Source organism: Columba livia, chromosome 1 (genome assembly GCF_036013475.1).
Source record: "Columba livia isolate bColLiv1 breed racing homer chromosome 1, bColLiv1.pat.W.v2, whole genome shotgun sequence".
NCBI lineage: Eukaryota > Metazoa > Chordata > Aves > Columbiformes > Columbidae > Columba > Columba livia.
The window spans coordinates 155,180,577-155,207,432 of record NC_088602.1 but is presented as its reverse complement, the minus strand read 5'-3'; the positions used below and the strand labels follow the sequence as shown (position 1 = coordinate 155,207,432).

The window sequence follows — 26,856 nt, the reverse complement described above, 5'->3', positions numbered from 1 at the left end:
TCATCTGAGCCACCAGTTCAAAAAGGCCTAGGGCTGTCTTTTTTGACTTGGCTGGCAAAAAGACCTGTTGGAACGATAAAGGACTCAGCCTTCCAATTCAATGTGAATCACGCAAAGCCATTTGTTGCATTTAGTATCTAAAGTACTATGAATAGATTCAGAATGATCAGAGAAGTTAATACAACACATTCTCTCAAAGTCTTCACAACCATGACCTAGTGTTAAAAGATCTGTAACTCTGTGATTTTGTAGAGCAGCCTGCCTAATATCATCAACATCTACTATTAATTGAACTAGCATCTCAGAGGTTAGATTAACCTATTTAAGAGACCAACAGCTTAACTTTGATATATCTCCTAAAGCTTTACCAGCCGCTAGATCAAGGAGAAAGAGTGTAATAGATACTATGGTAGGCACGTCTCATAATTTTACCTCATCTTTGTATTAATTATCTAAAACTAATATTGCCCTTTTGACTCTCCTGCTCTTTGCTCAAATTGCCATTCTCCACAGAAGGTACACCACCTGCTTGCTAACAGGCTTCTAGATCACCAGGTCTCTCTGCATCTATAACACTGAATTAGGATTCATGGTTTACATCTGAAACAGTCCTCACAACTCATCTCCCTCCTGTCCATCTGCATCTGTTGAATCTTTGTTGTCTTTGTTCAGCCAAGGCTTGACCCATTTTGCGGGAATCCACTTTGATCCTTGGCCTTTAATGACACAAGCATAACCTTTCTTGATCAGAGTAACAATCGGTATATCAGTCTGTTAGCATTCTCACCATACTGTCCCACAATAGCCACAGGTTGTTTCTATGTAGTAGCTATAAACAGAGAAATCTGCAAGTCCAATCGAATGCAGTCAGCTTGTAAGGTTGTCATAAATCTATTCATCCAAGTTTCTAACTCCATTTTGGCTGTCCTATTTATTGGATATTGTTTTCCCTTACCGGATCAAAGTCCTATTTCAGTTCTATCAGTGTAGTGTTTGCTTTATCGAAACATTGGCTGTTAATACTAGTGGAAATACAGCATTCAGAATTTCCTTGGCGATTCCTCACTTGCACAAGCAGATCTGCACCACCCCAGCAGCTTCTTGTAGCACATGCAACTAAACAGAATTCTCAGAAAACGTAATTTGAGCTTACAATTTACTTAACAAATCTTGACCCAAGAGAGGTATAGGGCTTTCTGGCAAATACAAGAATTCATATGGTAAAACTTTGTTCCCAATTTGGCATTCCATTGGTCTCAAAAAATGGCCTTTCTTTCATTCGCTCCCATGACCTCAAAAACTAGCACGGTGAATTTACTAAGAAGTCTCTTACAACCAGTTACCACACAATAAGTCTATTAAAAAGAATCTTTTTTTGTGTGTAATTTCCCAGCTTCGTTAGAACTATGGATCCACTGGCAATGCCTTTAAATTTCACCCTCAGACTCCTTCATGCAGTGTTACAGTTCTCTAGCAGTAACATTGCTGGGAGGAGGGGGGAGGCAGGGGGGAATTAAACTTCCCTCTGGCCCCCATCTGAGATGGCAAGATCTCCAGCCCCTCATGAAAACAAATCAGTTTGAACTCCACATCAAACCAATCTGGCTCCACTCCACACCCACATTAGTACCAGTCTGACCCGGAGAAGCACTGAGCACTCAGACCGCTGTGAAAAGACCGACTGCAGCAAGGAGGTAAAACGATGAGCTCTCTCCCCACATGTGCCGGAACCTAAGAAACAAGACTGAAGCAAAAAGAAACACCAACAACCCCTGATTCAAAGCCGAGAAGCCACGCAGTGCCACAACAAGGATGGATGACAACACTTGATGAAAAAAAAAGACAGAGCGGGGGGAATAAAGCCCCCGTTTCTCCACTTAGCAGCGGGCAACCAGGTTTTTCCTTTTTTCTCTTCTTCTTTCTCTTCTTGCTGCAGTTCAGATGTAGCCAAGGCCACGCAGGTGGTGTAATCGCTGGTATGAGGTGGGAGGCTCTGGCAAGCTCCTCGGTTACAATGAGCTGAGTTTATCTTGCAGCTTCACACAGGCCTGAAATGTATATTCAAACTGTACAACACAGGCCAGGGGTATTTTGCTTTTTTCTTTGCCCATTTCATTCCAACCATAATACACTTTATATGCAATTGCAAGTAGCTCAGCAATAGTTACATTCCTTAGCTTCATTTACCTTTTAAAATTTACAGATGTCAAAAACCAGCATATTAAACATCAATCCATTATTCCATTTTCCTCGATCCAAATCAGTTCATATTCTAGCAACTTTTAAATACAACCTCATACAATACCAAGTTCACATCCATGATAGCGTTTAGGGTTTGTTTTGTTTCTGGTTTTGTTTGGTTGGGTTGTTTGGGGTATAGTGTAGTCGACAGTGGTGGGGTCGACAGTGTGCGCTGGAGCCCAATCGGCATCTGCCCCCTCTGCCACTGCAGCAAGCTGGACTGGGCAAGGCTTTTATTAGCGTCTCACCTGGTGCGCTACAACTGTCACCCCAAAACCAGGATTCTTTACCTACTGTGCAAACAAAAGAGTCAAGTTTAATACACCAAGATGAGACACAGCCTATCACAGAGTTGCGCAAGTCTGAATGCTGGAATAAAGCTAGCACGCTAGAAAGAAAAATAACAGCTGCTACACACAGAATTTTACCATCACATTCACACAGTAAAGAACCAAATTACTCATGATCTTCTGTATTATCACAAAATGCATATTTTGAGTCCATGGATTCTCATTATTTAACAGTCTCTGAACTCACCGTACCACACAACAAAGACCTACTAAAACTGCAACATGCTTAAACAGATATACCCACAAAGAAAACAGGTTAATGAGGAAAGCATCTTGCAGACTTCAGTAAGTTTACTGGGACCTATGCGTTACCAGTTAATTCTCTCTCAGCTTGTTGAAGTTCAAACTGTTCCGCCTGTCAAACTGTCTGTAATGATCTAATGATATCTTGTAGAGATTTATTTGTCCTGCTCTGCTCGCCTTAAAAAGAACGTTAATTGCGACAAAGTATTAGACGTCAAGGTTCTATCCTCCGGTCACTTTTCCCATTCATCTAACTTACACAGCAGCCACCATTGACCATAATATTTCACAAGATCTTCCTTCCTCATATTTCCAAGTGCTTTCCTGTGTATTAAAACACCTCCCAATACTGATTACTTAGGAACACGACTGAAAACAGTAATTTCCGACCCCATCTCGTAAGTAAAAACCATGAGAAGAGGGAGGGAGGCGGGGAAGCACAGGGCTGCTTGCAGCAGGAGTGGAAAAAGTGGGGAGTAGGTTTTATGGCACACTTATACCACAAAGAAACAATTCTGACAACAACCAGTAAAACAATTAACTCACCTTCCTGACAAGCTGCTTGATTTTCAGAGACGCAATACACAGAAGCACATAATACGTACTGTAAAACTCGCAACTAACAGATTGACAGCAAACATTAGCATTCTCTACTGCTAATTTCAACACTAGCACTTCCTTAGCTTCTAAGTTTTCAACCTGCTTATTGATGGCCTCTTGAAGGTGGTCAATGAATTGAGTGTAATTCTCATTGGGACCCTGATTAATATCTGTAAATTATTTGGCTGCTTTGTCAGTTTCAGGCACCTTTATCACAGCTTGATATGCAAGGCCTGTTGACTGCCTCAGGATTTCAGAAACTAATCTTGCCTGTAATTGTGGTGTGCCAATTAGTGTCTCTTCCAAGAGCTGGGGGATACCTGTCCCTTTCAACGAATCCCCATTGTTCTGTCCTAAATGATCAAGAGCTGTTACATTGCATAGGTCTAATTTTGCTTTGAGTCTTTCATGGTTTTTATCCGATCTCGGGGCAACACGTACACATACTCGTTTTCCTTTTAACTTTTCAAGAAAGCGCTGCAGATCCTCATCTGAGTCATCAGATAACACGGACTTCAACGCTGCTGGAGAATCATTAGTAACAGGGGGGTTCGAACAGTGCACTCTCTTTTTTCCCAAGTCTAGCCCAGGAAAGCCACCCCCCTCCGCTGTCTCTGCCTGTTCCCATTGCTCTTTTAATCCTCTCAAAGTCTTTGGATCTTTGGGTAGTGCTTTGCCCCATAGTAATGAAATAAATAACTTACACTTTTCCTGTGGATAAACAATGTTTAATCCAATTCCTTAACTGTATTCTTTAAACATGTGTTCATTAGAGCATAAGTAGAACAGCGCTGGGTGCGTGGGGGATTCACTCCACCCAACACGCACACTTTCAACAATAAGAAGTGTGCTTAAATACAGTATGGTATTACATATTCATAATGACCCCAGAAACGCTTATACATATTCATGACCTTTCCCGCTTTTTATTAAAATAAGTCTCAGATAACCATTTACACATTCCCCTCCTTGACCCTCCCCTGTTGCGCCTGCACAATGTCACTTGGTGAATTTGAGGAAGGGTCTTTAGGGGTCGTTGGATGAAGGCTCCTTCAGCTTCGTCACAGTGGACTTTTTAACTTTGGCTCATTAGGAGGAACCGGCTGGAACCCAAGCTACCAAACCAACTGAAACCAGACTGGCACCCCCCTTTTTGCTGTAAATCTTGGCTATCTTGTCTCCTCAAGGTTGCAGCTGGTGCTGTAAAACTTCTTATCTCGGCATTTAATGAAGTCCTGCTTTTTTTAACTGTCGAGGGTTTAGATCGCAGGGTGACAATAAAACCCTGGCAGATGTATTGTTAACCTCCTTCTCCCCCCCACTTCCCCCTTTTTGCCCCTCCCTTTCCCCCCTTCCCACTCAGGACAGGTGATCAGGAGGGAAAGAAGGACAGAGAGAAGAGAGTTGGAAAAATTAACAATGTTTTACTAATGCTACTAACAAGACTAGAGAAAATAATACAAAATACACAAAACCAATCTTGAAAGTCTCAGCAACTGCAGAGCCGGCACCCAAAGTCCTGGATTGGACTCTGCAGCCAACCGGAGCTGGATTCAGTCTGTCACTAGGCCTCAGTTCGCAGGGACGACTAGCAAGGTCCTCTCCTAATGTCGGCCATAAGCAGAAGGGAAAAAACAAAGGCAAAAGGGACGAGATCCTCATGATCTCCCACTTTTATATGAAGTATTCACGTGAATGGAATGTTATACGCAGTTGGTCAGTTTCTTGGTCACTTGTTTCTCGTTGCCTCTCTCGCGAGATGTCCATCCGTGCTTATCAATAAGTTTGCATTCCATTGCTAGGTTTACCAAAACATGTGTCTGGTTCTCCAGGAAAATGCAGCTAATATGAAGGCTTTAGCTGACAGGCAAAATTCACTGAAAGAGAAACTTGTTTTTAACAAAACCAGGACATTAGCACAATTAGTTACATACAGCTCTAAACTAGATATTAATTATGTGGTTTAAAATGTTAGCTTCCTAGTAGGCCCTTATTATATAGTTGCTTAACCCTTAAAATGTTAGTTCCCTCTATCAATCTAACTTCCTAACTTTCATAACTTTTTACATAACTTTCTCATAACTTTTTACATAGAACTTAACCACCTTTCCCTTTTCCAAGTTCAGAGTCCGTGCCTCATTTGGTTATACCTGTAAACATTAAACATCTTAGCATGAATCACAACTGCATTTTTCACAGTAACATAGTCCTTTGTAAAGTCAGTTCCAGAAGGCTAATACCCCACTTCTTCAGAAGCAATTTCCATGTAGATAATATTAGTACCCTCCTCTTTAGATAAGTTCCACCCCCGCCATTTTCTGGTAGCTCACCAACTCTTGGCGTGGTGTCTTTTCAAGGATCCGGATCTTCGGCAGCTCCCCCCTGCTGCTCTGTCACCTGTACCGGGCTCCATCTCCACAGCTCGTCTTCGGCTGTCACAGCTTCACCGCTGTCTCTTCTTCATGCGAGATCCTTCTTCATACAGGATCACATCAGGGTCACCATATGTCGTGGTAGAGATGCCATTTATCGCCACAAGTGCATTTTTTATACAGTTTTACCAATTCATGTGTCTCTTCACTACTGGTTACAAGTTACAGCAGTAACACCTCATTGGCTAATTTTGCTATCATCAATGTTACTCTTCTACTCCCTTCTCTCTCATGGATACACCTTAATATCTCCGGATACTCCTTTACTCCCATCTTCCTCATGGGTAAACCTTAATATGCCCAAGGCTGATCTCTGTTCCCATACCCTCCGTCAGGGAATCCAGGGACCCACTGCAGTTTCCCACATCACACAGAAAGGAACAGGGGTTCCCAAAAGAGAAGGGGAGCTCATAAGCATCTGTCAACCCCCCTCCATCCCCAGAGAGCCCTAAGCAGTGTGGACAGGGGGGTGACCCCTCCAAATGCCTGCAGCCCCCCCTGCACAAGGGCGTGACCCCAGGAATGGACCAGCAGCAGGAGGAACTGAGTGTCCCCCAAAAATCCCTCTGCTCCCACTTTTGGGGTCACACACCTGGAGAAAAGCCCCACCAGACCCTCCTCCCACACCCCAGGCTTCAGTTTCCCTGCCCTGAGCAGCCCTCAGAGAAATGATGAGTGGCATCACCCTGCTTCTCTCATCACACCTATTATCACCCCGCGCCCCCATACTTTCTGACACCAGTTTAGCGGGGGGAAACCAACAGATACAACCCGCCATTACCTGCATCCTGGAGGGAACCCGAACTCCCTGTGACTTCCCCCTTCCCAAGACCATGTAACCATCCTCATCCTCCGTGTCACGGAAGAACCAGGAAGGCACAGGGCTGGGACATGGAGGGGGAACAGGAAACCAAACCACTGATGACCACTGTCAAGGTACGACCTGCCAGCAGGGCCAGAGCTTCCTGCCACTATTGCAGCTAAACAGCCCCAAAGTTGCCAGGGAGAGCAGCCCCAACACCTGGTCGAGGCCACAGGGTTGCTTTTCCTCTGGAGAAAGGAAAAGCAGGGTACAGGCACGCCGCTTGCAGGGAAAAGGAGAAGTTAGGAAAAAACACTTCTTTCCCCCATCGTGGTTTAACCCGAACTGGCAATAAAACCTCGACAGACACTCTCTCTCCCACCCCTCCAACAGGGGAGGGAATCAAAAGCAACAGGAGAAACTTGGATTGAGATGAAAACAGTTTAAAAAAGTAAAAATACTAATACACCACTAGTAAATATAAATATAAAACTAGAAGCGGCAAAGTTGTGGAGTTCCCAGCACGAAGAAGGTCCTTTCTCCCCATCAACTATTTGACATCACAGCTTGGGCCTTGCTGCAGAGATAATGGTGGGTCCGCAAACAGTTTGAACTCAAGAGATGAGGGTAATTCAGCAAGAAACAAGGCTCTCGGCCCTTCAAAGGGATCCTGCAAGAGTAAGCAATGACACCGTCAGTACCCTTGGGGAAGCAGGTGCCTATGTGCGGCCCCTCAGCACAGAGCCATGTGTGCCGCCAGGCTGGATGTGGCCCTTTCCTCTCCGGGCTAGGGCAGGAGTTGGTGTGTGAGGCCAAGCTCCCAAGCTCCCCCCAAGAGGATCCCCCATTTGCTTCCAGGGACCCACAGGGAGAGACACCACAGGGATTAATAGCCTGCCCCAGGGCACAACTGGGGGTGTCCCTGCCCTTCCCCAGGACCCCTGGGAAAGGGCAGGGGCATGGCCAGTACCCTTCTCCCCATAAGCACCTGGAGGGGACAAGGGCTGCCTGCAAGGGACAGTCCCTGTAGCCATGTCCCACCAGGCCCCTGCCACCGGATGGTCTCCCCGTGACCCTGGATCACAACGGGACTCACGTGTGGTTGAAGCTGCTGCCGTCCACCCACTCCGGGCGCCCATCCTGTCTGCGCAGCCCAACCCAGTAGTCAATGTTGCCCCTGAGCCGTGATAGAAACTCCTGGAGAGGAAAGAGAGAAGCCAACAGTCAGGAGCTGCTGCTCACCCAGAGTCCCTGTCCCAGCCCCACGTGAGGCCGCAGACAGCAGCACCTCCCACCCAACAGCTGCTCCACCAAGCTCCACAGCCTCTGCAAGAGCTCCCCAGCCTGGCCAGACACGCTGGTCCTGCTCTGCTGGAGCTCTGCTGTGCCTGCGGTCCCGCGGAGCTCCATGGGAGAGGACACGCCCCCTGGGCTCCACACTGTACCCTGTGCCTCCCTCCCTCTGAGGCCACAGGCCAGAACTGCATCTCTGTCCCTAGAAGCACCGCCAGCCTCCCAGCACCAACCCTGAGGTCTGCACCCAACCCAGACCCCCCACATAGCCACAGTAGCCCCTCACTCACCATTTCCCACTCCCTCTTGATCACAGCCTACCCTGTCCCTGCTCTGCCTGTGACACTGCAGACAGTTCCCAACACCTGGAGATACAAACAGACAGTCAGTGATCTGAGGGACCAGCCCTTGGCCCCCAGCACCCTCCCCACCACCCTGCACACACCCTGCCCAGACCGGGCACAAGGCACTCGCTGGCCGGGAGCATCCCCCTTCCCACCGCTCACCCCCCGGTACCACCCCCGGCAGCAGTGCCCCCGCATGGGAAAGCGGGATCCAGGGCTGAGCCCTCTTCTGTAATGGTTCACAACACCGACTGGCTCCTCACAGCTCCCTCCCTGGCACAGCTGGGAGGACAGCGGCAACGGGGCGGGGGCCAGAAACATCCGCTCCTCCATCGGCAGCAGGGGGAAGAAAACGCCATCCCCCGCGGAGGAAAGGGAACAGAAGAGCGAGCTCGCCAAGGTCCCTTCCCCCCACCGGCCACCACTACGCCAGGCAGCGCACCGCCCGAACCGCAGCACGGAGTAAAGGGAGGAAAGCACGGAGGAGAAGGAGCGCCAAGTACTCCCGACCCGCCCGCTCGTCGTCGTCGTCGTCTTCCCGACCTGCCCGCTCGTCGTCGCCGTCGTCCTGTTAGCAATCAGGACACATAACCACGGGCCGTAGTTATATGCGGTGCTTTATTTAAGCGCTGGGAAACCAGGGGTTCGCACCCAAAGCTGGCTTCGCTGGTCAGTTTAAGTTACACAGTATTTATGCAGTCCATTCACATATATATTCATGTATTCATTAAGATATGTAACGGTTACTCAACATTGATTGCAACATCGATTGCAACATCTTGGAACTAGTTTGATCATGTGCAGTGTCCTCTGGTGGTCTTTCAGGGGGTCTTCAGGATGAAGTAAGTAGTCTTCATCACTTCTGTCCCTTTCACCTTTGGGTACTGCACAGGCGTACTACTTCTATAGCTAGATAACTGCTGACTTGCTCAACCTCCGGAGATACTGCATGTACTTCTCCTCACTCTATGCGTATTTAGGCTAAGATAAAAGCTAGGTTGTTAAGATAAGAGTATACTCGAACACGATATGCTTGAACATCCTTTCAGGGACAGTTTACAAAAATGATTCATCCTTTCAGGAACATTTTGTAAAACTGGTTCTGTTACTGACAGTCCCGACCCGCCCGCCCGCTCGTCGTCCCGACCCGCCCGCTCGTCGTCGTCGTCGCCCCGACCCGCCCGCTCGTCGTCGTTGTCGTCGTCCCCACCCGCCCGCTCGTCGCCCCGACCCACCCGCTCGTCGTCGTCGTCGCCCCGAGCCTCCCGCTCGTCGTCGTCGTCGCCCCGACCCGTCCGCTCGTCGTCCCGAGCCTCCCGCTCGTCGTTGTCGTCGTCGCCCCGACCTGCCCGTCCGCTCCTCGTCGTCGTCGTCGCCTCGACCCGCCCGCTCGTCGTCGTCGTCGTCCCCACCCGCCCGCTCGTCGCCCCGACCCGCCCGCTTGTCGTCGTCGTCGTCGCCCCGACCCGTCCGGTCGTCGTCCCGACCCGCCCGCCCGCTCGTCGTCCCGAGCCTCCCGCTCGTCGTTGTCGTCGTCGTCCCGACCCGCCCGCTCGTCGTCGTCGTCGTCGCCCCGACCCGTCCGCTCGTCGTCCCGACCCGCCCGCTCGTCGTCCCGACCCGCCCGCTCGTCGTCGTCGTCGCCCCGACTCGCACGCTCGTCGTCGTCGTCGTCACCCCGACCCATCCGCTCGTCGTCCCGAGCCTCCCGCTCGTCGTTGTCGTTGTCGCCCCGACCTGCCCTTCCGCTCCTCGTCGTCGTCGTCGCCCCGACCCGCTCGCTCGTCGTCGTCGTCGCCCCGACCCACCCGCTCGTCGTCGTCGTCGCCCCGACCCACCCGCTCGTCGTTGTCGTCCCGGTCTGGCCTCTCCCTGTCCCTCTCCTTGTCCCTCTCCCTCTCCCTCTCCTCTCCCCACCACCCTGCACACACCCTGCCCACACCGGCCACAAGGCACTCGCTGGCTGGGAGCATCCCCCTTCCCACTGCTCACCCTCCCTGTACCACGACTGGGAGGACAGGGGCAACGCGGGGGGGGTGGGGGTCGGCACAAGTTTTCAAGTTTTAGATCCTTCTGCATGACAAGAGGGAGACAGAAGACTAAGTGATACATTGTTTAGGAGCACAGTGGTTAGCTTATATTTGACTCGCGAGTAATAGATGTATTGTAAATAAGATACCAATCAATTGTAACTAACTTGAGACTAACTTCATGATTATGCAATTATTTCCTAGTATAGATGTATTGTATGTTAAGAATTTCCAAAAATTGTAATGAATATGTAACAGTTGTGTGAATATAAGCAAGGCAAGAACATCCAGTCACTGGAGAACTTATGGAGGATGATCCCCAGTGTTTCCCAGCACTGATAAAATGAAGAATGCCTGCTTAACATTATAATTGACTTTGCTGTTTATTTGTTTCAATACAGTAGTATAAATTATGATACAAGTAATTAAGTATGAATACTTGTATTATTAATACAACCACATGATCGTGATGGTTGTGTGGCTCAGCCAGCAACAGAAATGTGAACTGGGGTACACGGGGAGAGAAGTGGGTGCTGCTGAGGTCGCACCTCAAATCCTGTGTTCAGTTTTGGGCCCTTCACTCCAAGAAAGGCATTGAGGTGCTGGAGTGAGTTCAGAGAAGGGCAACAAAGCTGGTGAGGGATCTGGAGCACAAGTCTGATGAGGAGCAGCTGAGGGAACTGGGGCTGTTTAGCCTGGAGAAAAGGAGGATGAGGGGGGTGTCATCATTTATTGCAGGGCAACATCTGCAGAGTGTGGCAGATGCTCTCTATTAACTCCCATCCTCCCCACTAAGAAAAGGAAGAACAGGGGCAGAGAATTACAAGTTGGAAAGTTAAAAATAAAAAACCAAACCAAAACACAAAAAAGCCCCTGAAAAAGTGGTTTTACTAATAATAAGAGAATATAATGCAAAATATACAAAGCCTACATCCTGACACCAGCAGCTGCAGGACCAACTCCTGGGCTGGACTCCCCAGTAAAGAGGGACTGGATTCAGGGATGCACAGACCAACAGCAGGATCAGGATTGCAAGCAGGAGTGCAGACAGGGTCTTCTTCAGATGCCGGCCATGGACAAAGAGAGCAAGACCCTCGTGATCTCCCAGTTTCATGCTTCGTATGCCATGGATAGCATGGAATACCTCAGTGGGAAATTTTGGGTCACCTCCTTTGGGTCACCCTCCATCAGGGAATCCATGGACCCACTGTAGTTATCCACACCTCCATGTCACAGAAGAATCGGGAAGGCACAGGGCTGGGGCCATGGAAGGAGGAAACAGGAAACCAAATGACTGATGACCACACAGGGCTTTTGCTGTCAAGGTACGACCTGTCAGCAGGGCCAGAGCTTCCTGGCACTATTGCAGCTAAACAGCCCCAAAATTGCCATGGAGAGCAGCCCCAACACCTGATCAAGGCCACAGGGGTGCTTTTCCTCTAGAGAAAGGAAAATCAGGGTACAGGGATGTTGCCTGCAGGGAAAACGAGACTCCACTTGCCTTGCCGCCACATGTGTGAGTAAAATTAACCCTCGCAGGATTGCGAGTCTATCTACTTTCCATACACATTTGCATGTGTATTGATACTTTCCGCGCACATTTGCGCGCGTAATTTCCGTGCTCAGTACGAGCACGTGTACGAATTATTTCCTTGCACAATTGCGAGTGTATTTTCCTCCCGTGCTTCCACATAAGCACGTGTAAGATTCCGTGCAGGATTGTGAGTGTCTTATCAATTTACCCTCACAGGATTGCTTTCTATACTGAATGGAAGTATGTGTATCCCTTTAAAATAATCCCACACCATGTCCAGGCAAGTGTGTACTCTTCCCGGACTCAGGGATGGCTCCAGTATTGTTTTGGGTGAAGCCACGTGCATGAACACTGGGGACCTCCTGTTGCTGCCCATTAATAATTTTCCTCAACTGATATCCAAACCTGTATTCAAGTCACTTTTGGAGTGCTAAAACCCTGTTTCTCACTGGTTTAATAAAAGCTGGTTTGGACCCTGTTGTCCCTTAAACAAACTTCAGGGTGCCTCTGTGAAACCATGTTTTAAGAAAAATATAGTAGAAAAATAGCAACAAGGTCTGCCCTGGTCATGTGTGCCACACAGAGCCCACTTCACACTCTGGCAAAGGGCCAGGGACCTCAGCCAGGCTCTCCGTACCCATCTCATCCGGCAGCAGCACCTTCAGCTCCATCACCATGGCGCAAAAGCAGATAGAGAAGAATTGTTAGAAAAGCAAGATGAGCACTGGGGTGTTCCCAGGACAAAGAAACCAGTTCTGTGCTTGAGGTCTCAGTTCACACAGTCACAGTGTCCCTGATGCCTTCCACACCTGCAGGTTCCTCAGAGAACTGGCAGCGAGAGGTTGCTGAGACAAGCAGCACCACAGACCTGCAGCTGAGAAGGCGATTCCCAAACCTTTCTGTGCTACGAGAAATGGCAAAGTTGTGGGGTTCCCAGCATGAAGAAGGTCCTTTCTCCCCACATTGCCACAGGAGCCCCCCACTCACCATTTCCCACTCCCTCTTGATCATCATGGTCTCCCGGCATCAGCAGCTCAGCCCCCCAATTCACACAGTCCTCCTGGCTCTCGCTCCAAGAGCTGGTCTCATCAGCAGCCCAGTAGCACTCGGTTCCACGCAGCGTCCAGCCAGAGGGGCAGATCTTGCACCCCTCACCCTCTGCTGATGGACATACAGACACTGCCACACTAAGGCACCCAGGGTGGGGATAATGCCAGAGGGTTTCTCTGCCAGGGCTTATTTGTAGGAGTGGGGGCCAGTCCCAATGAGGGGACACCATAGGGGGTGCGTCATCTTGTAGGGGACACAGGCTCTTCCTCAGCTCCAGGCAGACACCATCCAAATCAGCACAACTGTGTCCCAGCGACGTAGTCACAGACCCCCCTGGTCCTCTCAGGTTGCCCTTCTCTGCCACCAGCCAAGACACTGGGACAGATAGATCCTCAGCCTGGTTTTAGGGGTACCCTGTGTGTGTCCTCCTGCACCTCCTCAACTCACCATAGCCAATGACGGCCCTGAGGAGGCAGTGGGGATGTCAGGTGGCTGATGCGGGGACATGTACCCACTGTGGGGCAAAACTCTCCTGGGGCTCTGGCAGGCCACATCCCACAGAAAGGAACAGGGGTTCCCAAAAGAGAAGGGGAGCTCATAAGCATCTGTCAACCCCCCTCCATCCCCAGAGAGCCCTAAGCAGTGTGGACAGGGGGGTGACCCCTCCAAATGCCTGCAGCCCCCCCTGCACAAGGGCATGACCCCAGGAATGGACCAGCAGCAGGAGGAGCTGAGTGTCCCCCAAAAATCCCTCTGCTCCCACTTTTGGGGTCACACACCTGGAGAAAAGCCCCACCAGACCCTCCTCCCACACTCCAGGCTTCAGTTTCCCTGCCCTGAGCAGCCCTCAGAGAAATGATGAGTGGCATCACCCTGCTTCTCTCATCACACCTATTATCACCCCGCGCCCCCATACTTTCTGACACCAGTTTAGCGGGGGGAAACCAACAGATACAACCCGCCATTACCTGCATCCTGGAGGGAACTCGAACTCCCTGTGACTTCCCCCTTCCCAAGACCATGTAACCATCCTCATCCTCCGTGTCACGGAAGAACCAGGAAGGCACAGGGCTGGGACATGGAGGGGGAACAGGAAACCAAACCACTGATGACCACTGTCAAGGTACGACCTGCCAGCAGGGCCAGAGCTTCCTGCCACTATTGCAGCTAAACAGCCCCAAAGTTGCCAGGGAGTGCAGCCCCAGCACCTGGTCGAGGCCACAGGGCTGCTTTTCCTCTGGAGAAAGGAAAAGCAGGGTACAGGCACGCTGCTTGCAGGGAAAAGGAGAAGTTAGGAAAAAACACTTCTTTCCCCCATTGTGGTTTAACCCGAACTGGCAATAAAACCTCGACAGACACTCTCTCTCCCACCCCTCCAACAGGGGAGGGAATCAAAAGCAACAGGAGAAACTTGGATTGAGATAAAAACAGTTTAAATAAGTAAAAATACTAATACACCACTAGTAAATATAAATATAAAACTAGAAGCGGAAAAGTTGTGGAGTTCCCAGCACGAAGAAGGTCCTTTCTCCCCATCAACTATTTGACATCACAGCTTGGGCCTTGCTGCAGAGATAATGGTGGGTCCGCAAACAGTTTGAACTCAAGAGATGAGGGTAATTCAGCAAGAAACAAGGCTCTCGGCCCTTCAAAGGGATCCTGCAAGAGTAAGCAATGACACCGTCAGTACCCTTGGGGAAGCAGCTCTCCCCATAAGCACCTGGAGGGGACAAGGGCTGCCTGCTAGGGACAGTCCCTGTAGCCATGTCCCACCAGGCACCTGCCACCGGATGGTCTCCCCGTGACCCTGGATCACAACGGGACTCACGTGTGGTTGAAGCTGCTGCCGTCCACCCACTCCGGGCGCCCATCCTGTCTGCGCAGCCCAACCCAGTAGTCAATGTTGCCCCTGAGCCGTGACAGAAACTCCTGGAGAGGAAAGAGAGAAGCCAACAGTCAGGAGCTGCTGCTCACCCAGAGTCCCTGTCCCAGCCCCACGTGAGGCCGCAGACAGCAGCACCTCCCACCCAACAGCTGCTCCACCAAGCTCCACAGCTTCTGTAAGAGCTCCCCAGCCTGGCCAGACACGCTGGTCCTGCTCTGCTGGAGCTCTGCTGTGCTTGCGGTCCCGCGGAGCTCCATGGGAGAGGACACACACCCTGGGCTCCACACTGTACCCTGTGCCTCCCTCCCTCTGAGGCCACAGGCCAGAACTGCATCTCTGTCCCTAGAAGCACCTCCAGCCTCCCAGCACCAACCCTGAGGTCTGCACCCAACCCAGACCCCCCACATTGTCACTGTAGCACCTCACTCACCATTTCCCACTCCCTCTTGATCACAGCCAGTGAAGCCCCCAGCGAGGAGCACCGCTCCCGGCTCCACTCCCAGCTCCCCTCCTCTTTCGAGAGGTAGTAGCAGACATTGCGGTACCCAACCCAGTCATCAGGACAGCCCAGCACCGCAGCTGCACTCGCTCCATCTCTTCCTGCTGGAGAAGGAAGGGGAGAAGGTCGGAGGACTCTGCTCCACAGGGACCAGGGAACACAGCTCCATGGGGCAGGGAAGGGGGCAGTCCCAAGCTCCCCCCATGGGGAACCCCCATTTGCTGCCAGGGACCCACAGGGAGAGACACCCCAGGGGTTAACAGCCTGCCCCAGGGCACAGCTGGGGGTGTCCCTGCCCCTCCCCAGCACCTCTGGGACAGGGCAGGGACACAGCCAGCCTGAGGGTCTGACCCCACCAGCCTTGGCCTCACACACCAACACCTGCCCCAGCCCGGAGAGGAAGGGGCCACATCCAGCCTGGCGGCACACACGGCTCTGTGCTGAGGGGCCGCACAGAGGCACCTGCTGCTCCCTTACCTGACAGCACAGCAGCAGCCACTGCCAAAGCCAGGACCAAAGCCACGAGTACAGCCAGCACCACGACATACACTGGAGGGTGTCTGCACCACTTACCTGGAGGAGGAAAAAGCCACCAGCAGTGAGCAACTGTGCGGTCCCAGATCCACCACCCCCAACCACCCTACACACCTGCTGCCTAGGGAGGCAGAACGGACCCCCGCCAGGGGACAGTCCGCCACAGGAGAGCTGCCAGAGGCATAGATATGTGGTGAGGGCTGCTACAGGCTACTTGATAAGGACCTGTACTCACCCAGAGCCCTGCACACCCTTCTGCCTGCATTCCCTGGCATCTCTTGGTGAATGGACGCCCCTTCGCCCTGGGGACCCAAGGCCTGCTTCACTTCTTCCTGGGAGGAAACATGGTCTTGTATCCAAGGCATCATAAGTGATGGCAAAACCTGTTTCCAGTCAAGCTTGGACACACTTCTATGACCACAACCGTTATCCTTGTCTTGGCAGACTGCAGAGAACACAAGGAAGACGCAGCAGATCCAGATGTCTAACTCTGCATATCCAGCAGGGCCACCCTAGGGCCTCAAATATCAGCCACAGCCAGTCCTGGATGACTCACAGGCTCAGGAAGGTGTTGCCTGCACAAGCCTACCCTGTCCCTGCTCTGCCTGTGACACTGCAGACAGTTCCAAACACCTGGAGATACAAACAGAGAGTCAGTGATCCGAGGGAGCAGCCCTTGGCCCCCAGCACCCTCCTCACCACCCTGCACACACCCTGCCCAGACCGGGCACAAGGCACTCGCTGGCTGGGAGCATCCCCCTTCCCACCGCTCACCCTCCCTGTACCACCACTGGGAGAACAAGGGCAACACGGGGGAGCACAAACATCCGCTCCTCCATCGGCACCAGGGGGAAGAAAACACCATTCCCCAGGGAGGAAAGGCAGCGCCAAGAGGAGAGCGAGCCCGCCAGGGTCCCTTCCCCGCAGCGCCCATCACAGCGCTGGGCAGCGCACCGCCCGACCGGCAGCACGGAGGAGAAGGAGCGCCAAGCACCGCGCCCGACCCTCCCCGGCCTCTCCTCGCCCCGACACCACCGGCCTTCCGCCGCAATGAGCGACCAAACCCGAGTAGCACCTACCGGAGATGCGCACCCGCGTTCCGCTTCTGCAGGTACCAGCGCGCACCACAGCACCACGCAACTCAGCAGATTATATTCTGTTCCCGCCCTTATATAGACTCGCACAGCCCGCCCAGCGCTCTGGCCAATCAGCGTAAACCAGCACGATACTTAAAGTTTTTTGCCTCAGATTTGTGCAGGTTCTGCTTGAGCTAGCGGAGCAGCTCATGGAAGTTCCCACCCCCTCAGGTCTTTTTCCCCGTTTTTGAGGAGCAATGGGGAAAAGGGGGAGTCGTTATGGAAATCCCCTTTCCTCACCAGTATATTAGTCGGCCTTTAGAGTTCCAAACCGTATTAGCTTTGTCAATACGTGTTATTTCACGTTTTATGCTGCGATGCAATGGGGTAGCAGATTTGTCCTGGAGATTCTGGTATTTATTAAAGAAAGTTGAAGAGTGGCCCAGCCCTGGAAATAAGGGCTGTGCTCTCAGGAGTTCGGAGCTGCACCTGGATTATAAAGGATCCAGCTGTGCAGCTATGTGTCCCCACCTGCTGGGCAGCAGGTGAGTTCAGAGGGAACTCAGAGGAGTTGGGTTCCCACTGTGCACACTGAAGTGTGCATGTCCACTCGGTCTCCAGGGAAAGAGGAGGTTTTTTTGTGCCATGTTGGTGAGTTCTTGCTGATTGCATCATGCAATAGGATTAATAGGATTGTATCATGCAAGTAGGTTGTACCTACTCGCTAAAAATCTCCCCGGATGAATAAATTCAGTGAATTCAGACTGGGGTGGAGGGGAGGGGTGTGTATCCATCAGGTCTTCTGATATGCCTTTGAAATGCTGCTGGCCTTGTTGAGAATTAATTGCAGCAAGTTTGAGGCCAGGCACATTGGGGTCAACAGACAAGCTGTGAGAATATACATAAATAGGCTGACTTTGCCAGGTAATTCTTTGTGTGGGTGTTATTCGTAAGTAAGGCTGTTGTGGTAGCTAAATCCTTACAGGGTGCCAAAAAAATGCTGTAAAAACCAATTTGAGTGTGCCAGCTTGCCTGCCAGAAACTCACACAGAGGAAAAACTTTCTTTTCCAACCTCTCTCCTTGGCACGGCTCCAATGTGCATTGTGTTGAGAGGGCTGGACAGTTTCCACACTGGATCTAGAAATGTGGACAATCTCAGCAACATCCCCCAGTCTCTGCCTGTACTGAGAGCAGGATTTTACTGATCCACCCACTTTCTGGCTGGATGGGTGGAGGTTGGTCCCTGGTGAGAGTTAAACTCGGCTTTGCCAGGCAGTCCTCAGGGAGGACGGGCAGCCGAGGTGAAGCAGCAATGGGTGTCTCGGGGCAGGGGGGACAGCGTGGCACACCGTGCCTGCTCTGGATCACCAAACAGGGCTGCGTCCCCTCCACCCTGCCCAGGCACCACAGTCCATCACGAAGGGGTTTGAGAGTGCGAGTGTGGAGCAGGCACCGATTTTCTGTCCTGAGTGCCAAACTGGGAGGGAACTGGGGCAATCTGGGGGGTGACAAAGTCCCTTTGTCACCAGCAATAGCTCATCCTTGTCCCGGTGGTGGCTCTGCCCCTCCCTGAGCAGTGCCAAGAGGGATTTTACCTCTCTGCTTCATTTAGATGTGCCTCTTGTTAGGTCATCAGGCCGCAAGTTTGGGTGAAGAGAATTCATTAATAATATCAGCATCCTTGGCTGCTGTGTGCTGTAGTGGTGCTTGGTGGTGAGCAGTCGTGTACCCTTTCTCACAGGGAATGTTTCTAGCTTTCCTTTGGTAGCCCTCATTATGGTATTATTGATGCAGCATTACTGATACTGAAGAGAAGCTGCTAAATTAATGCATACTGTCATTAAGTTACAAAAGGCATACTCATCATTAACCCATTGACATGATAGATGCTTTGTGACACCTGCAAAATGAGGGGATACTTTTCAAGTTTTAGATCCTTCTCCATGACAAGAGGGAGACAGAAGGCTAAGTGATACATTGTTTAGGAGCAGAGTGTTCAGCTTATATTTGACTTGCGATTAATCAATGTACTGTAAGTAAGATACAAAACAATTGTAACTAACTTGAGACTAACTTCCTGATTATGCAATTATTTCCTGGTGTAGATGTATTGTATGTTAAGAATTTCCAAAAATTGTAATGAATATGTAACAGTTGTGTGAATATAAGCAAGGCAAGAACATCCAGTCCCTGGAGAACTTATGGAGGATGATCCCCAGTGTTTCCCAGCACTGATAAAATGAAGAATGCCTGCCTAACGTTATAATTGACTTTGCTGTTTATTCGTCTCAATACAGTAGTATAAATTATGATACATGTAATTAAGTATGAATACTTGTATTATTAATACAACCACATGATCGTGATGGTTGTGTGGTTCAGCCAGCAACAGAAATGTGAACTGGGGTACACGGGGAGAAAAGTGGGTGCTGCTGAGGTCGCACCTCAAATCCTGTGTTCAGTTTTGGGCCCTTCACTCCAAGATAGACATTGAGGTGCTGGAGTGAGTTCAGAGAAGGGCAACAAAGCTGGTGAGGGATCTGGAGCACAAGTCTGATGAGGAGCAGCTGAGGGAACTGGGGCTGTTTAGCCTGGAGAAAAGGACCCCTGTTCCCCTGCCCTGTCCCAGGGGTCCTGGGGAGGGGCAGGGACACCCCCAGTTGTGCCCTGGGGCAGGCTGTTAACCCCTGGGGTGTCTCTCCCTGTGGGTCCCTGGCAGCAAATGGGGGGATCCCCGTGGGGCAGCTTGGGACTGCCCCCTTCCCTGCCCCATGGAGCTGTGTCTGAAGGACCAGTATGGGTCGATCAGTGGCCCCTTGCTCAGGCAAAACTTGCAGCCCTGCAATCTCTTGTGATGGAACGGTTAGCTGTGGAACGCATAGAGGTCTCACATAGCCCTTGGAATACTCCTGTGTTTGTTATAAGAAAGAAATATGGAAAATGGAGATTATTACATGACTTATGAAAAATTAATGATGTTATGGCAACTATGGGAGCTTTGCAACCAGGGTTACCTTCTCTGACAATGATTCCAATGCAGTGGGAAACTGTTGTAATAGATTTGAAAGATTGTTTCTTTACTTTTCCTTTAGGAGAACAAGACATGGAAAAGTTTGCCTTTACTGCTCAATCTGTAAATAATGGAGAGCCAGCAAAAAGGTAGCACTGGAAAGTGCTGCCACAAGGGATGAAATATTCACCTACCGTATGTCAGCGGTATGTGGCAAAAGCTCTGAGGCCGGTACGTGCTTTGTTTCCATCGGGATATTGCTATCATTACATGGATGACATCTTGTTGGTTGCAGCAACACCACAAGAATTAGGTGAAATGGAAAACAAGGCACATGAGTCATTAAATCAGTATGGGCTGGTTGTTGCACCTCAGGAGGTGCAACAGCAACACCCATGGCTTTATTTGGGCATGAAGATTTTGGATCAAACGAGGACATCACAACCTACAAAGCTGCAAGTAAAAATAAAAACTCTGAATGATGTGCAAAACCTGGCAGGAGTGATAAATTGGGTGAGGCCGTATGTAGGAATCCCCTCTTCTCAATTGCAGCCACTGTTTGACCTATGGCGAGGAGTCACTACTATTTCTGCCCCATGAACTTTGACAACAGAAGCACAGAAGGTAATTGCGGAAATTGAACAAGCAACCAATAGTAAACATGTACGGAGAACTGATTTGACGGTGCCTGTACAAGCAATTGTTTTGATTAATCAATGCATTTCTTTTGCCATGATCACACAATGGCAGGAGAAAGGGGGAAGATCCGTTACAGATTTCAGAGTGGGTCTTTTTGCCAGCCAAGTCAAAAAAGACAGCCCTAGGCCTTTTTGAACTGGTGGCTCAGATGATTCTTAAAATCAGATCACGTTGCATGGAACTAATGTCAAGAGACTGGGAAATGATTGTGCTTCCCGTGCAAAGTCATGATGCCTTCAGAGTGCGTCATGCAACAGGTACGCTATAGAAAGAACAAGGATTCCTTACTTCAGGGAAGAAAACATATTTCTAATGAGACTGAAAACCGAATGTTGTTTGAAGCTATTCAGCCTTCAAGGGAAATTGCTGTAGTACACTGTCCAGCTCATACCAAAGGATCCAGCAAAACTGAAAGGAGTAATCAGCAGATAGAGCTGCAGAAGCTGCCACATGCCAGAGTATATACAAGTGTATTCTAGACATGAAGAATAAATTTTTTACAGTGAGGGTGGTAAAATACTGGCCCAGGTTGCCCAGAAGAGTCGTAGATGCCCCATCCCTGGAAACATTCCAAGCCAGGCTGGACGGGGCTCTGAGCAACCTGGTGTAGTTGGAGCTGTCCCTGCTCATTGCAGGGGGGTTGGACTAGATGTGCCTGGACCAAAAGGTGTGTGTGGACAGCACATGAATGGTGTGTGAAGAGTGGGTGCACAGCAGAGACTGTGAGGGCTGAAAAGCCCAGGCCACTTTTGTCTTGGGGTCCCTCTGCCTGAGAGGCACAGAGTCTGGACTGTTTCTTTGCTTAATTTTTTTATATTGTTTGAATAAATTACTTTTTTTATAGCACAGACATTTGAGAGTGTGCTACAGAAACCTAGGGTCAAAAGCATTTCTTTAATGTCCTCTCATCCTATCTCTTGTTAGCTGGAAGACAAGACTGATGCCCACCTCACTACAACTGCTGTTGTAGGAGTTGGAAAGAGCGATAAGGTCTCCCTGTCCTGGTTTTGGTCAAAACAAGACCAATCCTCTTTTAGTGATTTTTCTTTTTAATTAGGTTCTTCTAAGTAACTGCATTTTTCTGAAGTCGGCTGCAAGTTTTTCAGACTGTTCACTCCAGAGGGGATAATGGCTGATATTTACAGTTTTACTGAGTTAATTGTAGGAATGGTATGCAGAAAAGGCACAGGTTTATCTTCTATTGCGATAGCATTCGAAGTTGCTGATTGGAATGAAATGGGCAAAGAAAAAAGCAAAATACCCCTGGCCTGTGTTGTACAGTTTGAATATACATTTCAGGCCTGTGTGAAGCTGCAAGATAAACTCAGCTCATTGTAACCGAGGAGCTTGCCAGAGCCTCCCACCTCATACCAGCGATTACACCACCTGCGTGGCCTTGGCTACATCTGAACTGCAGCAAGAAGAGAAAGAAGAAGAGAAAAAAGGAAAAACCTGGTTGCCCGCTGCTAAGTGGAGAAACGGGGGCTTTATTCCCCCCGCTCTGTTTTTTTTTTTCATCAAGTGTTGTCATCCATCCTTGTTGTGGCACTGCGTGGCTTCTCGGCTTTGAATCAGGGGTTGTTGGTGTTTCTTTTTGCTTCAGTCTTGTTTCTTAGGTTCCGGCACATGTGGGGAGAGAGCTCATCGTTTTACCTCCTTGCTGCAGTCGGTCTTTTCACAGCGGTCTGAGTGCTCAGTGCTTCTCCGGGTCAGACTGGTACTAATGTGGGTGTGGAGTGGAGCCAGGTTGGTTTGATGTGGAGTTCAAACTGATTTGTTTTCATGAGGGGCTGGAGATCTTGCCATCTCAGATGGGGGCCAGAGGGAAGTTTAATTCCCCCCTGCCTCCCCCCTCCTCCCAGCAATGTTACTGCTAGAGAACTGTAACACTGCATGAAGGAGTCTGAGGGTGAAATTTAAAGGCATTGCCAGTGGATCCATAGTTCTAACGAAGCTGGGAAATTACACACAAAAAAAGATTCTTTTTAATAGACTTATTGTGTGGTAACTGGTTGTAAGAGACTTCTTAGTAAATTCACCGTGCTAGTTTTTGAGGTCATGGGAGCGAATGAAAGAAAGGCCATTTTTTGAGACCAATGGAATGCCAAATTGGGAACAAAGTTTTACCATATGAATTCTTGTATTTGCCAGAAAGCCCTATACCTCTCTTGGGTCAAGATTTGTTAAGTAAATTGTAAGCTCAAATTACGTTTTCTGAGAATTCTGTTTAGTTGCATGTGCTACAAGAAGCTACTGGGGTGGTGCAGATCTGCTTGTGCAAGTGAGGAATCACCAAGGAAATTCTGAATGCTGTATTTCCACTAGTATTAACAGCCAATGTTTCTGGTGGCTCAGATGATTCTTAAAATCAGATCAGGTTGCATGGAATTAATGTCAAGACACTGGGAAATGATTGTGCTTCCTGTGCAGAGTCATGATGCCTTCAGAGTGTGTCATGCAACAGGTACGCTATAGAAAGAAGGGCTGAAAAGCCCAAGCCACTTTTGTCTTGGGGTCCCTTTGCCTGAGAGGCACAGAGTCTGGACAATTTCTCTGCTGTACTTTTCCATTTAATTTTTTTTTTATATTGTTTGAATAAATTACTTTTTTAAAGCACAGACATTTGAGAGTGTGCTACAGGAAACCTAGGGTCAAAAGCAATGGCTAATATTTATGGTTTTTCTGAGCTAATTGTAGGAATGTTATGCAGAAAAGGCACAGGTTTATCTTTTATTGCTATAGCAGCCAAGACTGCTGATAGATTTTGTACATCTGATAAGTGGGAGGGTTGTAATTGCAGGGAGGGGTAGACAGAACAGGTGACCCAAAATTGCCCAATGAGGTATTCCATGCCATCCATGTCATACGAAGCATGAAACTGGGAGATCACGAGGGTCTTGCTCTCTTTGTCCATGGCCGGGATATGAAGAAGACCCTGTCTGTTGTCCTGCTTGCTGTCACATATCCACCACCCCACACACCTGCTGCCTAGGGAGGCAGAAGGGACCCCCGCCAGGGGACAGTCAGCCACAGGAGAGCTGCCAGAGGCATAGATATGTGGTGAGGGCTGCTACAGGCTACTTGATAAGGACCTGTACTCACCCAGAGCCCTGCACGCCCTTCTGCCTGCATTCCCTGGCATCTCTTGGTGAATGGACGCCCCTTCGCCCTGGGGACCCAAGGCCTGCTTCACTTCTTCCTGGGAGGAAACATGGTCTTGTGTCCAAGGCATCATAAGTGATGGCAAAACCTGTTTCCAGTCAAGCTTGGACATAGTTCTATGACCACAACCGTTATCCTTGTCTTGGCAGATTGCAGAGAACACAAGGAAGACGCAGCAGATCCAGATGTCTAACTCTGCATATCCAGCAGGGCCACCCTAGGGCCTCAAATATCAGCCACAGCCAGTCCTGGATGACTCACAGGCTCAGGAAGGTGTTGCCTGCACAAGCCTACCCTGTCCCTGCTCTGCCTGTGACACTGCAGACAGTTCCCAACACCTGGAGATACAAACAGACAGTCAGTGATCTGAGTGACCAGCTCTTGGCCCCCAGCACCCTCCTCACCACCCTGCCCAGACTGGTCACAAGGCACTCGCTGGCCGGGAGCACCCCCCTTCCCACCGCTCACCCCCCGGTACCACCCCCCGGTACCACCCCCCGGTACCACCCCCGGCAGCAGTGCCCCCGCTGGGAAAGCGGGCTCCAGGGCTGAGCCCTCTTCTGTAATGGTTCACAACACCGACGGGCTCCTCACAGCTCCCTCCCTGGCACAGCTGGAATAACAGCGGCAACGGGGGGGCCACAAACATCCGCTCCTCCATCGGCACCGGGGGAATAAAACGCCATCCCCAACGGAGGAAAGGGAGCGCCAAGAGGAGAGCGAGCCCGCCAGGGTCCCTTTCCCGCACCGGCCACCACTGCGCCGGGCAGCGCAGCGCCTGACCGGCGGCACGGAGCAGCGCGGCACGGAGCAGCGCGGCACGGAGCAGCGCGGCACGGAGCAGCGCGGCACGGAGCAGCGCGGCACGGAGCAGCGCGGCACGGAGCAGCGCGGCACGGAGCAGCGCGGCACGGAGCAGCGCGGCACGGAGCAGCGCGGCACGGAGCAGCGCGGCACGGAGCAGCGCGGCACGGAGCAGCGCGGCACGGAGCAGCGCGGCACGGAGCAGCGCGGCACGGAGCAGCGCGGCACGGAGCAGCGCGGCACGGAGCAGCGCGGCACGGAGCAGCGCGGCACGGAGCAGCGCGGCACGGAGCAGCGCGGCACGGAGCAGCGCGGCACGGAGCAGCGCGGCACGGAGCAGCGCGGCACGGAGCAGCGCGGCACGGAGCAGCGCGGCACGGAGCAGCGCGGCACGGAGCAGCGCGGCACGGAGCAGCGCGGCACGGAGCAGCGCGGCACGGAGCAGCGCGGCACGGAGCAGCGCGGCACGGAGCAGCGCGGCACGGAGCAGCGCGGCACGGAGCAGCGCGGCACGGAGCAGCGCGGCACGGAGCAGCGCGGCACGGAGCAGCGCGGCACGGAGCAGCGCGGCACGGAGCAGCGCGGCACGGAGCAGCGCGGCACGGAGCAGCGCGGCACGGAGCAGCGCGGCACGGAGCAGCGCGGCACGGAGCAGCGCGGCACGGAGCAGCGCGGCACGGAGCAGCGCGGCACGGAGCAGCGCGGCACGGAGCAGCGCGGCACGGAGCAGCGCGGCACGGAGCAGCGCGGCACGGAGCAGCGCGGCACGGAGCGCCAAGAGGAGAGCGAGGCCGCCAGAGTCCCTTCCCCGCACCCTCCGGGCAGCGCACCGCCGGGTATTAAGTGATACATTGTTTAGGAGCAGAGTGTTAAGTTTATATTTGAATAGCAATTAATAGAGGTATTGTGAGTAAGAAACTAAGCAATTATAACTAACTTGATACTATCTTTATGATTATGCAATTATTTCCTAGTATAGATGTCCTGTATGTTATGAATTTCTAAAAACTGTAAAGAATATGTAATTGTTGTGTGAATATAAGCAACGCAAGAGCATCCAGTTGTTGAAGAACGATCCCTAGTGTTCCACAGTGCTGATAAAATAAACAACGCCTCCTTAGCAGTATAATTGACTTTGGTGTTTATATATTTCCTCTCACACTCCAGGCACCAGTTTCCCTGCCTTGAGCAGCTCTCGGAGAAACAATGAATTGCATCACCCTGCTTCTCCCGTGACACCTAGTTACCACACAACCCCCCTACTTCCTCTGTCCTAAACCGCGCAGCCGCCAGGCAGCACCAGCGGGAGGAAACCGCCATCGCTCACGGAGGAAAGAGAGGGTTAAGAGAAGAGAGAGTCCGCCAAGGTCCCATCCCCGCACCGCCGCGCCGGGCAGCGCACCGCCCGACCGGCAACACGGAGAAAAGGGAGAAAAGCACCATGCCCGACCCGCCCCGGCCTCTCGTCGCCGCTCTCCACCACCCTGCACGCACCCTGCCCAGACCGGTCACAAGGCACTCGCTGGCCGGGAGCATCCCCCTTCCCACCGCTCACCCTCCCCGTACCACCCCCTGCAGCAGTGCCCCCGCATGGGAAAACGGGCGCCAGGGCTGAGCCCTCTTCTGAAATGATTCACAACACCGACTGGCTCATGACAACTCCCTTCTTGGCACAGCTGGGATAACAGCGGCAACGGGGCGGCAGGGGCACAAACATCCGCTCCTCCATCGGCACCGAGGAAGAAAACACCATTCCCCAGGGAGAAAAGACAGCGCTAAGAGGAGAGCGAGCCCGCCACGGTCCCTTCCCCGCAGCGCCCATCACAGCGCTGGGCAGCGCACCGCCCGACCGGCAGCACGGAGGAGAAGGAGCGCCAAGCACCGCGCCCGACCCGCCCCGGCCTCTCCTCGCCCCGACACCACCGGCCTCCCGCCGCAATGAGCTACCAAACCGGAGTAGCACCTACCGGAGGTGCGCACCCGCGTTCCGCTTCCGCAGGTACCAGCGCGCACCACAGCGCCACGCAACTCAGCGGATTTTACTCCGTTCCCGCCCTTATATAGACTCGCACAGCCCGCCCAGCGCTCTGGCCAATCAGCGTAAACCAGCACGATACTTAAAGTTTTTTGCCTCAGATTTTTCCAGGTTCTGCTTGAGCTGGCGAGGGAAAGGGGAAGTCGTTATGGAAATCCCCTTTCCTCACCAGTATATCAGTCGGCCTTTAGAGTTCCAAACCGTATTAGCTTTGTCAGTACATATTATTTCA

The 26,856-nt window shown here is 51.4% G+C and overlaps 1 protein-coding gene across 14 annotated transcripts; it reads right to left on the bottom strand.

The window, feature by feature from the left end:
* Positions 1 to 4,140: 4,140 nt before the first annotated feature.
* Positions 4,141 to 26,677, bottom strand: LOC135576251 (C-type lectin domain family 2 member B-like). 14 transcript variants are annotated; one of them, XM_065040036.1, is made up of 7 exons: positions 23,726 to 23,876; positions 16,917 to 22,577; positions 16,073 to 16,470; positions 15,781 to 15,876; positions 15,235 to 15,407; positions 7,765 to 7,865; positions 7,096 to 7,338 (listed from the first exon to the last, which is right to left on the bottom strand). In XM_065040036.1, exons 3-7 carry the CDS (start codon positions 16,203 to 16,205, stop codon positions 7,215 to 7,217), a joined length of 627 nt encoding a protein of 208 aa, XP_064896108.1. In that variant the 5' UTR covers positions 16,206 to 16,470; positions 16,917 to 22,577; positions 23,726 to 23,876; the 3' UTR covers positions 7,096 to 7,214. The 14 variants fall into 14 exon arrangements, 9 of the variants coding, with proteins under 9 accessions (XP_064896108.1, XP_064896141.1, XP_064896101.1 ...); XM_065040069.1 differs by having other exon boundaries at positions 15,235 to 15,404; XM_065040058.1 differs by lacking the exons at positions 7,096 to 7,338; positions 7,765 to 7,865; positions 16,917 to 22,577 and adding exons at positions 14,336 to 14,578; positions 14,748 to 14,848; positions 26,557 to 26,677 and having other exon boundaries at positions 23,726 to 24,123.
* Between the last annotated feature and the right edge of the window lie 179 nt (positions 26,678 to 26,856).

Coding starts and splice junctions, on each gene's coding strand:
- LOC135576251 (XM_065040022.1), bottom strand. CDS start 23,897: ATGTCCAAGCTTGACTGGAAACAGGTTTTGCCATCACTTATGATGCCT. Junction 15,408..15,780: donor GGCTGCTGCTGTGCTGTCAG/GTAAGGGAGCAG, acceptor TTCCTTCTCCAG/CAGGAAGAGATGGAGCGAGT. Junction 14,849..15,234: donor TCAAGAGGGAGTGGGAAATG/GTGAGTGAGGTG, acceptor TTTCCTCTCCAG/GAGTTTCTGTCACGGCTCAG.